This window comes from Diabrotica virgifera, chromosome 2 (assembly GCF_917563875.1).
Source record: "Diabrotica virgifera virgifera chromosome 2, PGI_DIABVI_V3a".
In the NCBI taxonomy this organism is placed as follows: domain Eukaryota; kingdom Metazoa; phylum Arthropoda; class Insecta; order Coleoptera; family Chrysomelidae; genus Diabrotica; species Diabrotica virgifera.
In genome coordinates, this window is record NC_065444.1 from 209,640,612 (window position 1) to 209,658,494 (window position 17,883).

Consider the following 17,883-nt stretch of genomic DNA (forward strand, 5'->3'; position numbering starts at 1 on the left):
TTTAGGGCAAAAGGTTTAGAGCCGAGACTCTTAATTTTTACTCTAACTTTACAATATCTCTGAAACTCTAATTTAGAGGAGGTGATTTTTTGTTAGCCAAATATACAGTTAAAATAGGAAGTGGTTGAATGCTCGAATATGTGACATTTACGGAAATAAAAGGCAGATATCTGGCACTGAGTTTATTTAATCTTGTCCAAGTATACTTTCGCTCCTAAAGTCTAGAGCATCTTCAGGGGCATTTCGTCAAAACACGAAGATATCCTTAAATATAGTAAATATTTATCTAATTTGGGGTAATATTAACATATACAGATAAAAATTTTAATTACCGGTACTACCTCTACGTCAGGTACATATTGCAGATGGAGGTTGTACCTCCATCTACAGGGTATAACCTCCATCTTCAACGAAGAAAACAAATATACATTTGGGAGATGTAATCATACAAAGAGTTGAGAAACACATATCCCCAGGAACGTGGATTTCAGAGAATAATGATCAAACGACAAAAATACGGTCCAGAATAGAAATATGTAGCAAGAAGAAATGCGTTTATATAAGTAAAAACAATTCTCTGGAATAAAGACTTTATTATGTTAGAACTGAGAGTAAGAGCTCTAGGATGTTACGTGTTTTCTATACTACAACTATAACTATAACCCTATAACTATAACTATAACAAACATCTTCAAATAATGATATTAAAAAGAGATAAGTAGCTTTAAAAATTGTACCATTTGGAAATATACAGAGAGCACGTAAAGGTTGGAATAAATTCATTTTCTCGAGAATGGGCGATTTTGGAAAAAAATCCCGAAACAGGTCAATTTTTATTTTTAAATTACGACTTTTTGGCATATATATATCGTACTAGTGATGTCACCCATCTGGGCGTGATGACGGCATCGATGATTTTTTTAAAAGAGAATAGGGGGCGTGTGGTAGCTCACTTAAAAGGTAATTTAATTCTCTATTCAGTAATATAAATATTAACATAATTATTTATACAGGGTGTCCAAAAAAATTTTTTTTAATTAAATTTATTGACATAAAAAGAAGAATGTATGTGATTTATTTAATTCAAAATACATTTTACTACTCTCAGAAAACAAAAAAAAAATGTTTATTTGAAAAATAATCATTGCTTTTCGCTTAAATTAAATGTTCAAACTCTCAAGAGACAGGTGGGTGGCTGCTTTAATATTGAATTTAAGCAAAAAACAATATTTATTTGTCAAATAAACATTTTTTTCTGTTTTTTGATAGCAGTAAAATATATTTTGAATTAAATACACATTCTTCTCTTTATGTCAATAAGTTGAATCCAAAAAGATTTTTTTTGGACACCCTGTATAAATAAATATGTCAATGTTTATATTACTGGATAGATAATTGAATTACCTTTCAAATGAGCTATCACTCGACCCCTATTCTCATTTAAAAAAATCATCAATGACGTCATCACGCCCAGATGGGTGACGTCACCAGTATGATATACAGTATGTCCCTGTAAGTCGTATCCATATGGAAAACTTTTTTATTATTAATTTTACGAAAAAAGTATTCTTTATAAAAAGGTCTGCATGGTCCAAAACCTAAGATTTAACCATCAAATATCAAATTTTTTGAATATTATACGAGGTATGTCAAAAAGTTTGAATTTCACTCAAGAGTAAGGTAGCTTTATTTTTCACAATGTTGAAAATTGCTATTATGAAAAGTTGTTTGAAATTAAAAACTATATTCTAGTATGCAATTACATCCTTCTAATTAAAAAAAAATTTTTTTTTGAAAAATTATGGAAAACTAACATTATTTTCAGTTATTTAATTTCAGATAACTCTTTTATTATTAATTTTACGAAAAAAGTGATTCTTAATAAAAAGTTCTGCATGGTCTAAAACCTAAAATACAACCATCTAATGTCAAATTTTATCAATTGATACGAGGTATGTCAAAAAATATGAATTTGGCTCAAGAGTAAAATACGTTTATTTTTCACAATATCGAAAATTGTTATTACGAAAAGTTATTTAGAATTAAAAACTATGTTTCAGTATGTAATTACATCCTTCTAATATTGTGAAAAATAAAGTTACTTTACTCTTGAGTGAAATTCAAACTTTTTGACATACCTCGTATAAAATTCATAAAATATTTGATATCTGATGGTTAAATCTTGAGTTTTGGACCATGTAGAACTTTTTATAAAGAATAATTTTTTTCGTAAAATTGATAATAAAAAAGTTTTCCATATGGATACAACTTACAGGGACATACTGTATATGCCAAAAAGTCGTAATTTAAAAATAAAAATTGACCTGTTTCGGGATTTATTTCCAAAATTGCCGTTCATGGAAAAATGAATTTATTCCAACTTTTACGTGCTCAGTGTATATTAAATATACCTATTATATATTTCCAAATTGCACAATTGTAATAAAACATTAAAAGAATGTTAATAAATTTTAGTAATACTCTTTTAATATTATATTAAAATTTCATTAATATTAAGATGATAATTTAGTCATCTAGTTAGATAACAAAGAAAAGCAAATCAAGTAATGACAGTTAACAGATAAACCTAATAAATAAAATAGTTTTTGTTTACCTTTGTTTCCATAACTCTGTCTTCCATCTTCTTCAACGTTCATTTTTCCCATTCTTCGTCTTCTGTATAACACAATAGCAGCCAAAGTGGCCAAGAACAGCATTACGAAAACAATGACTGCTGGTACAATAAAAGTAACAAGATAATCATCGCTGCTGGACTGGGGTGTACTTTCCTCAATCGGTACACTAACTTCTGGTTTGGCCTCTTGAACAACTCTTTGCTTACAATTACCCGTTGGGTAAACTTTAATGGTAGATACTTTGAATTCTGGTTCCATAACAGAATGTACCTAAAAAATGCATATGTAAATATTACTCTGTTACACAATAATTAAACATTTTACATCCGTTAAATCATCATTAAGATACAGCAAACGCTAATGATGATGAGGTTGAGACGTTCGTTGTTCGCGGTTGACGTGACTCGACACATTTAATGAAAAGTGTAAGTCGTTGGTTTCCAATCGACGCCGTACGCTTCGTACAATGAATAATGGTTCTTCTTCTTCAAGTGCCATATTCGTTCCGAAGATTGGCGATCATCAGGGCTATACGTATTTTCGAAACTGCTGACCGAAACAATTCGTTGTTGCTACAGCTATACCATTCCCGTAGATTCTTTAGCCAGGAGTTTCGTCTTCTTCCTATGGACCTTTTTCCTGCTATCTTCCCCTGCATAATTATTCGAAGCAGTTCATATCTTTCGCCTCTTGTAATGTGTCCCAAGTATTGCAGTTTTCGTTTTTTGATCGTAAATATGATTTCCTTTTCTTTATTCATTCTTCTCAAGACCTCGACGTTTGTGACTCTCTCCGTCCATGATATTCTCAAGATTCTGCGATACATCCACAGTTCAAATGCCTCTAATTTTTTGGTATCAATCTTTTTCAGCGTCCATGACTCCATTCCGTAGAATAGCACAGAAAGTACGTAACATCTCATCAGGCGAAGTTTCATTTCAAGGCTCAAATCTCTTCCACAGAACACTCTTCATTTTAGTGAATATGGATCTTGCTTTTTCTATTCTTATTTTGATTTCTGCTGAGCTATTAAAGTGCCTAAATATTTGTATTTGCTAACTCGTTCGATAATTTCATTGTGTAAATATAAATTTTGGACAATTCGTGTTGATTTCGATATTACCATAAATTTAGTTTTCTTTATGTTCAAAGATAGTCCATATTTTTCGCTGCAGTCTGCTATCTTATTCACCAATGTCTGTAGCTCTTCAAGTGTTTCTGCGATCAGAACGGTGTCGTCGGCAAATCTCAGATTGTTTAATCTCACACCATTTATTTTAATACCTATGGATTGCTCAGAGAGTGTTCTATTCATTACGTCTTCGGAATAGAGATTTACACCTTGTCTCACACGTCGCTTTATTTCAATTTCTTCAGTGGTATTATTCTCTACTCTCACTACTGCTTTCTGATTGTAGTACATATTTACTATTAGTCGGATGTCTCGTTTATCTAAATTCTTTTCTGCCAGGAGTCTGATTAGATGATCATGCCGCACTTTATCAAAGGCCTTGTTATAATCTATGAAACACATGAATACATCTTGATTTATGTCAAGACATCTTTGAGACATAACGTTCAGTGCAAACAACGCCTCTCTTGTTCCGAGTCCATTTCGGAATCCAAACTGGGTATCATTGATGTCCATTTCCAGTTTTCTGTGTACTCTAGTGTGTATAATTTTCAGGAATATTTTCAGTACATGGCTCATCAAACTGATTGTACGGTAATCACTACATTGCTTGGCATTCATCTTTTTTGGTATAACAACAAAGGTGGATAAAAGCCATTCTTGTGGTATTTTTCCTGATGTATAAATGCTATTGAAAAGTTCAACTAAAATGTTGATCGAGTCTTCTTCTATCAGTTTAAGGATTTCCGTTGGTATTTCATCTGGACAATGCGTACATTACCTACTTCCTCTTCCGTTATTTCTGGACCTTCGTCTGCTTGTACGTTACTTAGTTCAGATTGTTGTCTATCATCTGCAAAGAGTTCTTCAACATAGTTTTTTCATGTCTTCAACTGTTCTTCTAGTTCTGTTATTATGTTTCCGTTGACATTATACAGGATATTTGGCTGCTTACGTTTTTGTGTACCTGCAAGTTCTTTCACTTTTTTATGTACATTAAAAATATCATGTTTTGCCTGCAATTGCTTTATTTATTCACATTTTCTTTTATAAAAATCTTCCTTTGCTATTCTGATTTCTTTTTTGATTTCTTTCTGTATCTGTTTATACCTTTGTTCGTTTTTTCCTTTTATTATTCTCCGACTGTCCATGAGAAGAAGGATTTTATCAGTCATCCATCTTTGCTTTATTTTTGGTTTTTCTTTAGTCAGAGTTTTCTTCGCAGGACTTGTTATCGCCATTTTTACGTTTTGCCATTTTTTATCTATGTTTTTCGTTGGCTGAGATGTTTCTATAATGATGTTTGGCTGAGATATTCGTTGGCTGAGATGTTTCAATAATGGTTGCAGGATCTTAACTTTCGCCGAACGCAGCATAACAGGCAGAGAGCTCCATGTCTCCAATATACGCCATACGCTGCATATGGCGTACGCCATACGCTGCATATAGCGTACGCAATATGTCGCGTATGTATGCTTTATACTGATTTATACAATAAATAATGGATGCGGTCTCTACTGTACGTCTAAGGGCCAATTTCTCAGATTGAGTTCAACTCCAGTTTAACCTGAACTTCTAGTAAACGTCAGTTTAAAGTCAAAATCGTCTTTCTCAATTCGCACGTTCAACCGATGGCAGTTTAAACTTGAACGATGCTTGAACGGTGGAATTCGGCCGTTCAAAGATTTCAGAACTCAGTTCAGATGATTTCATGGACTACGCATGCGTTGTATTAACACGAAACGCTGTTATAATATAAACGCTGTACTTACAACTGCCGTCAAACGGTCTTGCACTATAATGCCGTTAACAGCTATAACGTCATTCGTATGATGCGTTTGACGGCATTTTCTTTGGCTGCCGTTCGCGTTCACTTGCAATTCAGCATATATACACGTGGTGAGTTAATGCATGACTTGACGATTCGCTTATCTTATTTTATTAGGGTGTCCCGAAAAGATTGGTCATAAATTATACCACAGATTCTGGGGTCAAAAATAGGTTGATTGAACCTAACTTACCTTAGTACAAATATGCACACAAAAAAAATGAAAGCCCTTTGAAGTTGTAAAATGAAAATCAATTTTTTCCAATATGTATAGCAAAAACTATTAGAGATTTTTTATCGAAAATGGACACGTGCCATTCTTATGGCAGGAACAACATCTTAAAAAAAATTATAGTGAAATTTGTGCCCCCATACAAATTTTATGGGGGTTCTGTTCCCTTAAACCCCCCAAATTTTTGTGTACGTTCCAATTAAATTATTATTCCGGTACCACTGGTTAAACACAGTGTTTTTGAAACTTTTTGCCTCTCACTACTTTTTCGACAAGCTAGTTTTTATCGAGATATTTTGAATATTTGTCAAATCCACCACATATTTTTGTAATATGAAGTACGATTATAGGGACCTGGTAATAATATGAAAATTTACATTTGTAGGTATATTTTGAACCATATTAAACAAGAAGCCATATTTACGAAAAAATACTAAGAGGCAAAAAAGTTTTAAAAACACTATGTTTAACTAATGGTACCGCAATAATAGTTTAATTGGAACGTACTCAAACAATTGGGGTGTTTAAAGGAACGAAACCCCCATAAATTTTTTATGTAAACATATTAAAAAAGAAGCCGCACCTCACTAAAAACTGGTTTATCGAAAAAATACTAAGAAACAAAAAAGTTTTAAAAATAGTGTGTTTATTATTGTTTACAAACAATAATAATTTAATTGGAACGTGCACAAAAGTTTGGGACGGTTTAAGGAAACAAAACCCCATAAAATGTTTATGGGGTGTACAAATTTCACTGTTGTTTTTTTTCTTGTTTCTGCCATAATAATGTCATGTGTCCATTTTCAATAAAAAATGGCTGTAACTTTTTTTATGTGCACTACTATGTATTTAGGTAGGTGAGGTTCAATCAACTTATTTTTAACCCTAGAATCTGTGGTATAATTTATGACCAATCTTTTCGGGACACCCTGTAGTGGCCGTCTCAGTATACATATAGTTACAAGCGTTATATTTCTACCTGATTGTTAATTATTGTGGGAATAATAAGTTTGAATTTGGAAAACTTGAATGACTTAGGTAAGTGTCATTATTGAGCGTTCGTTCGTTTTTTAAATATTGGTACTTTTAGTTAGGTTAAGTACTGGTATGTCGATGATGTTAAAAGTTGGCGATACATTTTCCTCATTTGCCGATGCAAAAAAGCCATCTCGGAACTTAGAGAAAGTACATTTACCACGTTTTAGATACGAGATGCACGTACTATTGCAAGCAGTAAAATTAAGAGGCCGATAGAAAGCTTTGTCGCCAATTAAAATGCCAGTGGCAGTAAAGAAACGAGGACGCCCAAAAGGACAAGGCCTGACATCAATATAGGACTACCAAAGAAAAAGAAAAGGATCCCCAAAACATTTCCAAATAAACCATGGTTCCATTCCAAAGAAAGGATTAAATTTCTATAATTAATTTTTTTTCTTAGTTTACAACAGGTTTTACAATAAATAAAGACGAATTTAATTATATATTACTCATAATTAAAATACGTTTTAATACTTTGTTTTCTTTTTCGTTTATAAGAAAATCTTCTAATATTAATAAATTCTTTATCAGAAATTGATACTAAGATGGCTAGCCTCCAAGCGAACGGCAGCCGAAGAAAATGCCGTCAAACGCATCATAAGAATGACGTCATGGCTGTTAACGGCATTATAGTGCACGACCGTTTGACGACAGTTTAAGTACAGCGTAATATAAATATATCCTATTTTATTATATTACGCTTAACGATAAACGATAACATTATTTTTGTTTCTATAATATTTATTTATAATAATTATTAAAATTACTATTTGACTATAAATACTTAAATTTAACTTTATTCAAAAACAGCATAAAAAAGGTAGTTCAAAATGGCGACACTCTTTTACCTTTTGCCATCTATTGGCATTTCTCGAAAGCTGTAGAACGAGCGCTGACACGAACGTGCAATGAGAAATGCATTCCAAACAAATCCGAAGATCACCGGTGAACCTGGTTCAACTGAACCATAGATTACCGCAGGTATGAGAAATCGACCCTAACCCTGCGTTTAACTGCTGTGCGGGGCTTCACATGTTATCCGCAGCATCTTTAGATATTTTCGAGCATTGCAGCGTACAGCTGATTGATACGCGTTTTAACATGGCGAAATGAGTCAATTGATTCATAATTAGAGAAACAGACGACTTGTTAATTAAAAATTTTTGACCAATTTTGGTCACATGGGCACATGAAAATTGGTCATATGATGCCATGGATAAAAATTATAAAAACAATATTCTTCTCCTTCTTCTTTTTGTGTAGACATGACTCTGTCTGTATTAAAATGTGCCTCGAGTAAGTTATCATTCCATCGTTTTCATGGTCTTTCGTGATTTCTTCCTATTAGGGAACCGTATCCCGAATAAAGTACGTGCCTCCTAGAGGCCGGATACGGGCAACAATACATTGGCTTATAGGGCAGTCCTTACAGTAGGAATCCTGGCCTATACAGAAAAATGCAGGCGGGTGTGGGGTAATACTGCATTTTGGTTGCATTGGTGGTGTATTGGCTAAACGTGCAGGGCAGGGTATGGTGCTGATAGAAAAGGCATTCAGGCATCAAATATCCAAACAAAATCTTTTCAGGCCATAAAAATGAAAAGACCTTCTCAAGTATATAAAAACTTATACTGAAATGATGGCATCTCCTGAGGTAAAATATACCGGAAGTAAAATGAGCCTCCGTTCGGATCTCCGGGTGAGGACTATCTCAGGGGGAACACCATTGCAGGTTAGAAAAATTAAGACAGGGTCGTGGAATCTTCGTAGTCTTACAGGTAAGAGTCTGGAGTTAGTGGATGCGCTCAAACGAAGGAGAGTTCAAATTGCGTTCAAGAAACTAGGTGGAAAGGTCAAAGGGCGAAAGAACTAGGTGAAGGTTACAAATTGTGGTATGCAGGGAGTAGTAACACTAGAAATGGAGTTGGTATAATTGCTGATAGTGAAATGAAAGATAACGTAGTTGAAGTTGTAAGAACGAGTGATAGAATGATGTCAGTGAAATTTGTAATTGATAAAGAGCTATTGAATGTTGTGTGTGTGTGTGTACGCTCCTCAAACAGGTCTAGGTGAGAATGAAATAAGAGCTTTCTATGACCAATTAGGAGACGTCCTGACTGATATTCCGTCAGAGGAGAAAGTTATAATAAAAGGTGATTGCAATGCACATGTGGGCCAAGACAAGGCAGGGTACGAAGCAATACATGGGGGATTAGGCTTTGGAACTAGAAATGAAGCTGCAGATGACATGCTTGAATTAGCAACAGCATTGGATATGGCGATTGTTAACACATTCTTTAAAATGAGAGAAACTCAACTTATTAGCTACAAGAGTGGACAACATCAATCCCAAATAGACTACTTCATGATAAGGAAAGAAGACATACGTGAATGCAAGGACTGCAAGGTAATAGTTAGTGAGACAGTAAGCCAACAACATAAGCTGCTTGTTCTGCACATCGAAGTAAAAAGCGAAACTAAACAAAAATATCGGAGAGGACCACAAAAAATCAAATGATGGCTGCTGAAAGATGAGAAAGAAGGTCTATTCAAGAGAAGAATAGTAGAAAAAATATGTTCAGAAGCGTACTCAAACCTATACGATCAACTTGATACCAGGGAAGGCGAATCGAAGATATATAAAATAGCCAAACAGAGAGCAAAGAAAGCAAAAGATTTTAATCAGATTAGATGTATCCGATATGAAAATAATAAAATACTAGTTCACGAAAGGGATATCAAAAAGAGATGGAGAAAGTACTGTGACAGCTTATTAAATGAAGAATTTGACAGACAGCCTGTAGAGTCAACGGAGAGAGTAGCAGCAATGGTCACCAAAATAACAAACGAGGAAGTGGCTCAAGCGCTTCAAAAAATAAAGAAAGGAAAAGCGGTAGGACCAGATGATATTCCTGGGGAAGTATGGAGAGCATTGGGAGAGACAGGAACAAGGTGGCTAGCAGGTCTATTTAATAGAATTATGGAAGTTGGACAAATGCCAAACGAATGGAGAAGCAGTATACTGGTACCTGTTTACAAAAACAAGGGAGATATACAACAATGTACAAACTACAGGGCTATAACACTGCTTAGCCACACCATGAAAATATGGGAAAGAGTAATTGATAGACGGATACGTGAAGAGACCGAAATATCCAAGAATCAATTTGGCTTCATGCAGGGCAGATCAACAACAGATGCAATTTTCATTATAAGGCAGTTGATGGAAAAATACAGGAGTAAAGAAACAAACACTCATATGGTATTCATTGATCTTGAGAAAGCATATGATAGAGTTCCTCGAGAGATTCTGTGGTGGGCACTCAATAAGAAAGGAGTCCCTGGTGAATATGTAACGATTGTGAGGGATATGTATGAGGGAGTAACGACTAGTGTTAGGACAGGTGTGGGAGAGACTGATAAATTTTATGTGAAAGTAGGATTGCACCAAGGCTCGGTGCTTAGTCCGTATTTATTCTCATTAGTTTTGGACCAGATAACAGCGAAACTACAGGGTAACATTCCATGGTGTTTAATGTATGCTGATAATGTCGTGTTAGTAGGAAACAGTGAAAGAGACTTAGAACAAAAACTGGAACAGTGGAGGCAAGCTCTGGAGGAAAAAGGTTTAAAACTTAGTAGGACAAAAACAGAGTATTTGGAATGTTCATTTAAAGATGGAGTTACTACAAATAAAATGGTATCTTTGGATGGTGGCCTGATTGTAAAAGGCAATAGTTTTAAGTACCAAGGACCTGGGATCGCTATTACAGACTAATGCATGCAGTAGAATTAGGGCTGGATGGATGAAGTGGAAGGAAGCGAGTGGTGTGTTGTGTGACAGAAAAGTTCCAATGAAGCTGAAAGGAAAATTCTATAAAACAAGCCATACTACCGTTTTTCACAATTTTCAAAATATATTTCTCCACGAAATATGAAATGTGGTAAAAATGTTTATCGCCAACAGTCACTAAAGTCATTCATTATTGTACTCATTTGCCCTCATTAGCGGCAGTAAAGTAACACTTTATTGTAGGTACTGAACGAAGAATTTTACTTTACCTGCCGCGATTAATCAAATTAACCGAGATTGAATATAAGTAGTCGATGGCAGTAATCGAATGGCGAGTATTTGAGTGAACTTAAAATTTATTTACTTTAATATCAATTTATTATCAATTAAATTTAAGTCAAAAAGGAAAATTCTGTAGTATTTTGTAATTATATTCATATAAAATAAATTAAAACGTTACCGATTTAGTAATTGTTTGAAATGTAGGTTTAGTTTTAGATATTGTGTAAAAAGAAGAACATTCGGCTAACTTCACTTGTATCATGTCCATCTTGTATCTTGTATCTTCTATAAACTGTAAACTACAGTTTATACAAGATTTACAGTAACTAAACTAGGAATTAGAATAATTCCTAGTTTTATTTAAATATATTAACTTATAAAACATGACGCAGTCAAGGAAATAAAGATACAATTAAAATACCCAACAGCTAATACAAAAATTAAGTATGAATATGGCAATGGGCGTGAAGGTGCCACCTGATTTCGATCTAAAAATGAATGCAACAAATACTACAGAGAAAAGGATATTACAGTGAAAACTTGTTCACCTTACTACCACCAAAGCAATGGGTTAGCTGAAAAAGCTGTAAGCATATCAAAACAGATTTTGAGGAAAAGTTTAGAAGAAAATAATGATTTCAGATAATTACTAATGGAATATAACAACCCTCCTGTAATAAATTTAAATGCATCACCAGCACAAATCCTCCAGTGTCGAAATTTAAAATCCCAAATACCAATCACCAAGGCAAACTTAGAACTTAAAATACAATAGGGTATCTACGAATTGTTGTGTAAGCAAAAGCAGAAAGTTAAATCAAATTACATATGTTAAAATCTGCCGCACGAAACCATTTGAATACAGGAAGGGGGACAAAGTTGTAATTAAAACCAGCAATAACAATATATGGTCTAACTAAAGGAATTGTAGAGAAGGCTAAAGAACCAAGATAGTACTGGATACGAAGGGAAGACAGCAACAAAATTGTAAGACATAACACATCACAATTAAAATTGTCAAAAACTAAATCAGATCCCAAGACTGTGCACGAACCTGAGTTATATCCCTTAGAATCACTAGAGCTAAAATTAAAATCACCAAGTAATAAAATATCACCCGATAATGTAGATACTCCACCTGTTAATGTATTAAATGATGAGTATCAGACTCCTGGTTGCTCAGTCAGTAACAACCATAATATAGATATGTCTGATAGTACATCCACCTACAACCGCTCCCAATTTGACCATAGTATTAGGCCACCCTGAAGACTTAATCTTTAAGGTGGAGGTGTTTGAAATGTAGGTTTAGTTTTAGATATTATGTAAAAAGAAGACGAACATTCGGCTAACTTCACTTGTATCATGTCCATCTTGTATCTTTTATAAACTGTAAACTAATTACAGTAATTCCTAGTTTTATTTAATATATTAACTTATAAAACAGTAATTATTCAATATTGATATTTATCGATTAAAAATCGAAAGCGGCCATCTTGCAAAAGTTATCTGTCATCACTGTCCTGAAATTATTATGACGTCTAAAATTTAAAAAGTTTTTAAATTGTAAATGGTAAGTAAGTGTTAAAACCAATATCGAATTGTTGGCGATAAAATTTTGTATGCACCACGTCAGTAAAGATTCTTTATCGAACTCGTCAGTTATTCGCCTCGCTCACTACCGCTCGCTCTTCTCATAATATCAGACTCGTTCCACAAAGAGTAACTTTACTAACTTGGTACATAAATAACTATTATCCTGATACTAGTTCGTTAAATTGATAAACGTAATTTCAATTGAAACTTCAATAAAAGTTGGTCTCTACGTTAACAAAAATAAACAGAATAATTCAATATTGAGGTTAAGAATATTGCTGTTACTCTACGAATTGACGGCATTACGATTTGTCCGTTACTATTTGCGGGATTATGAACTGTCGCGTTACGATATGTCATGGAACCGTTATTTCATATCGGAGAGCTTTTGTATACTAACCCTATGAGCAATCATGTTGTGTTTATCGATCATTTGGTGTACAATAGATTCTACTCGTTTGATTTCTTCGTGCGGACATCGGTTTAGGGGTAGTGATTTGTTGAACCAAGTCACAATTGTGGAATCGTATGATCTTTTGAATGGAAGGAAATAAAAGTTCTTTGTTGTTGACTCCTCGAACAAAATCTGAAAATAATAAAATGTTTGGTTAAAGCTGGTTAAGAGCATTCCTTAACTACATCATATAAAAAATATACATATTATTTGAATCATTTTAATATTATATTTAAAAAAAAGGAATAACGAAAAAAGGATAGTAAATTGGAGAAAATCAACGGAAGAATCTGCTACGGAGACGATACAGTACCTACTAATCTCTCAACATCAAGATGATTCCCAACGTATGCTGCACCAATTTAATACATCATCATTCTCTTTGCCTTATCCCTATACGGGGTCGGCTTCCCTAATTGCATTTCTCCACAAAATTCTATCTTGGGTCATATCAATGTCAATCCCCTTTACCAACATGTCCTGCCTTATCGTCTCCCCCAGGTCTTCTTTGGTCTTCCTCTCCTACTCCTTCCAGGAATCTGCACTTCAGCTATTCTTCGTATTGGGTGATTAACGTCTCGACGTTGAACATGACCAAACCACTCATTTTGGCATCAATTGGTGCCACACCTAGAGTTCCCCTAATATACTCATTTCTAATTTTATCCTTCTTTGTCACTCCACTCATCCATCTAAGCATTCTCATTTTCGCCACATGCATTCGTTGTTCCTCTTTCTTTTTCACTGCCCAACATTCAGTTCCATACCCGGTCTAATGGCTGTTTTATAGAATTTTCCCTTCAGCTTCATTGGAATTTTTCTGTCGCACAACACACCACTCGCTTCTTTCCACTTAATCCATCCAGTCCTAATTCTACTGCATACATCTCCATCTATTTCTCCATTACTCTGTAATACGAATCCCAGGTACTTAAAACTATTGCTTTTTACAATCAGTTCACCATCCAAAGATACCATTTTATTTGTAGTAACTCCATCTTTAAATGAACATTCCAAATGCTCTGTTTTTGTCCTAATAAGTTTTAAACCTTTTTCCTCCAGAGTTTGCTTCCACTGTTCCATTTTTTGTTCTAAGTCTCTTTCACTATTTCCTACTAACACGACATCATCAGCATACATTAAGCACCATGGAATGTTACCTGTAGTTTCGCTGTTATCTGGTCCAAAACTAATGAGAATAAATACGGACTAAGCACAGAGCCTTGGTGTAATCCTACTTTCACATGAAATTTATCAGTCTCTCCCACACCTGTCCTAACACTAGTCGTTACTCCCTCATACATATCCCTCACAATCTTTACATATTCACCAGGGACTCCTTTCTCATTGAGTGCCCACCACAGAATCTCTCGAGGAACTCTATCGTATGCTTTCTCAAGATCAATGAATACCATATGAACGTTTGTTTCTTTACTCCTGTATTTTTCCATCAACTGCCTTATAATGAAAATTGCATCTGTTGTTGATCTGCCCTGCATAAAGCCAAATTGATTCTCGGATATTTCGGTCTCTTCACGTATCCGTCTATCAATTACTCCTTCCTATATTTTCATGGTATGGCTAAGCAGTTTTATAGCCCTGTAGTTTGTACATTGTTGTATATCTCCCTTGTTTTTGTAAACAGGTACCAGTATACTGCTTCTCCATTCGTCTGGAATTTGTCCAACTTCCATAATTCTATTAAATAGACCTGCTAGCCACCTTGTTTCTGTCTCTCCCAATGCCCTCCATACTTCCCCAGGAATATCATCTGGTCCTACCGTGTTTCCTTTCTTTATTTTTTGAAGCGCTTGAGCCACTTTCCCATTTGTTATTTTGGTGACCATTGCTGCTACTGTCTCCGTTGACTCTACAATTCTTCATTTAATAAGCTGTCAAAGTACTTTCTCCATCTCTTTTTGACATTCCTTTCGTGAACTAGTATTTTATTATTTTCATCTCGGATACATCTAATCTGATTAAAATCTTTTGCTTTCTTTGCTTTCTGTTTGGTTATTTTATATATCTTCGTTTCGCCTTCCCTGGTATCAAGTTGATCGTATAGGTTTGAATAAGCTTCTGCTTTGGCTTTTGCTACTGCTACTTTCGATTCCTTTTTCGCCACCATATAGTTTTGAAGATCTGTGTCGGGTCTGGTTTCTTGCCATGCTGCACCAATTTAATACAACCGGCAGAAAAGTTAACATAATTTCCGCAAAAAAGACAAAATGCATGGTTATACTAGCAAATCTACTAAGATGTAAATTGGAACTCAAGGGTTAGATAATAAAACAAGTAATGACGTTTAAATATCTACGGATCATAATATCTAGCTATGGAAAGCTCTAAAACAGAATTGGAAAATCAAGTGAATAAAAAACAGAGTCGCAGGATGCTTGAGTGAATCAATATGGAGGAATAAAAATATTGAGAAAGAGATGAAAGTTAGAATTTACAAAATACTCTGTGGCATAAGGATACACAAAAATTTTAGATTCCATTTTACATGTGTTTGATTTGAAATTAGTTTAATACCAAAAAGTGATATAAGGAAAGTATATAGATAATTAAAAAACGAACAGCTCCAAACTAGGGATGACGGTTGTTGACAAAACACCGGTTTTCGGTAATACCGGTTTTTTTAACTACGGTTTAACCTGTCGGTTAACCGGTTGTTCCAAAAATCGGTATTTGGTTTTTTTCAGTCACAGCCAATACAAAATAGGTAACATTTACATTGCACTTTAGTTTTCGATACTTCATTCGAATGGATATCAGTCCATATTAGTATAGAAATCAGTCATCAGTGTTGTAAAATCGATTTCAGTCAGCTAAAAATTTCGCATTTACGCGCGGGGGAAGAAATATTTTTCCATTTTTCTCTGAATACAGTATTTTTTCCACTTATCCGGTTTTTCACCGGTTATTATTTTAAGAAGAAAAAACCGGTTATAACCGGGACAAAAAAACAACCGGAAAATCCGATTATTGCAGAGGAAAAAAACCGGTTGTAGGTTATAACCGGTAGGTTTTTCCCATCCCTACTCCAAACCTCCCTAGACGTCTGGTATTTATAGGTCTGGAGGAGGCTTATGATACAGTCCCTTTAAAATTTTATTTAGTGTCTTGATGAAAACGGACCTTAGTATAACATATCTAAAATCACTACTGAACATCTATAAAAGTCCTTCTTTGGTAATGACATGAAATTTGTTCCAGTAGAAGTTGTTTGGGGCCAACAAAAGCAAAGTAAATGTCTAAGTTACTCCTTGATTTTCTTAAATGGAAAATTCCACACCTGTAATTTTGAACCAATCAAAATACGTTATTTTGACAGATCACCATGGCAACGGAGGTATTTTATCGGAAATTTTTTGCTCGTGGGGTACCCAACAGCGAATTATAGTGGAAATTTTTGACGTTTACAATAACAGAACATTTTTGACAGACTGGTTTTTATTTGTTTACATAATTTAGTTTTGATTCATTTTCTATCACTTGTAGTTACTCAAAACTTATGTAAAATTGAAGAATATACTATTTTCTATCTTGAAATGGTATTCCCATGCAATTACAATGAGTAGAAATTACGAATTTGAAAGCCTAAATAATTGCTGACAAAGCTATGGCGCGCTATTAATCTGTTCATGCAGCTTTGGATTTTCAAATGCAAATTTGGTGTGGAATTTTCTTACCGAATACCACGCGAAGTCAAATTAATATCCGGAAATTTTTTTTTGATCATGAATATTTTTAGAAAATTTCCCTCGTCCGCGACTCGGGAAATTTTCAAAATATTCATGATCTCAAAAAAATTTCCGGAAATAATTTGACCTCTAGTGGTATTACTAGTGAATATATACTTTTTAAAATTTTAACAGGTAGGGGAGATGTACCTGAGACGGCATACTGGCTGAGATGCATCACGCGTTTTTCTTAAACTATTTCAAATTTGGTGCCTAGTGTGACAGTTTTCAGTTCCTCAAGTTAGAAGTTGTCAACATTACTGAACTTATGCATGTTAGTTTTGTTTTGACAGCAGTAGCCTTTGGAATGTTTAATAAGTAGGACAATATTTTTTCTTGTTTTTTTTTTGTATAACATTATAATTCGCGAGTCTTTTCACCTAAGTTAAGTTTTTAAATTGTGTGATGTTCTTTTACCTTATGACTATCACGCCTGCATCGATTTATATCTTAAAAATGTGCTTAAGAAGAATTAATTTAAAAAACGGTCTGATTGCAATGTTGCCTGAGATGGCATAGTAAGTAGGTGGATTAGATGGCATAGGTATGCCATCTCACCCTTATGCGTTTTTACACTGCATTAATTTTGTTATATGATCGCTACAGTTATGGGTCGTTTTAAGAGGAATTCGAACCGACAAAATCGATTCCGTCAAAGTTGAAACAAGTAACGAGGAAGATGCTGATTGCATTTTTTGTAATGGCCTCTTTTCATTATCTCGTTCTCGAGAAACCTGACTAAGATGCCAAATTTGTGGCAAGTGGTCATATTCCGAATGTGCCGATGTACCCAAGACTGCAAGAAATTTATTTGTGACTTATGTCGAGATTAGTGCCTTTATTTCAAGGGTATGCCATCTTACCCAAATGTATGTGGGTGAGATGGCACATGTAATACTTTACAATTTATTTTTTCAGAAAAAGACTATAATATATGTAGGTTGTTAAAAAATAATGTTATATTTATGTAAATGGTTCTAGCACTGATTTTGATTTTTATTACATGACTAACTCTATCGATTATCGATTACAAAACATTTAAAAAAAGTATGCCGTCTCAGGCATATCTCCACTAATTTTGTTATGAAACTTTAACTTTAAACTTCTGTGACTCAAATTTAGCTAAAGTGGACTTGGTTCACTTGT

The 17,883-nt window shown here is 34.2% G+C and overlaps 1 protein-coding gene across 3 annotated transcripts in view; it reads right to left on the minus strand.

The window, feature by feature from the left end:
- LOC114331564 (dystroglycan 1) overlaps positions 1-17,883 on the minus strand; it is a 1,301,763-nt gene that overhangs the window by 25,303 nt on the left and 1,258,577 nt on the right. For all 3 annotated transcript variants that reach the window (XR_007696271.1, XM_050643062.1, XM_050643063.1), the window contains 2 exons: positions 12,938-13,123; positions 2,615-2,906 (listed from right to left, as the gene is read on the minus strand). Coding sequence is in view for 2 of the 3 variants with exons in the window: in XM_050643062.1 (XP_050499019.1) it covers positions 2,615-2,906; positions 12,938-13,123 (478 nt within the window). In the remaining variant the exon portion in view is untranslated. The remainder of the gene's footprint in view (positions 1-2,614; positions 2,907-12,937; positions 13,124-17,883) is intronic.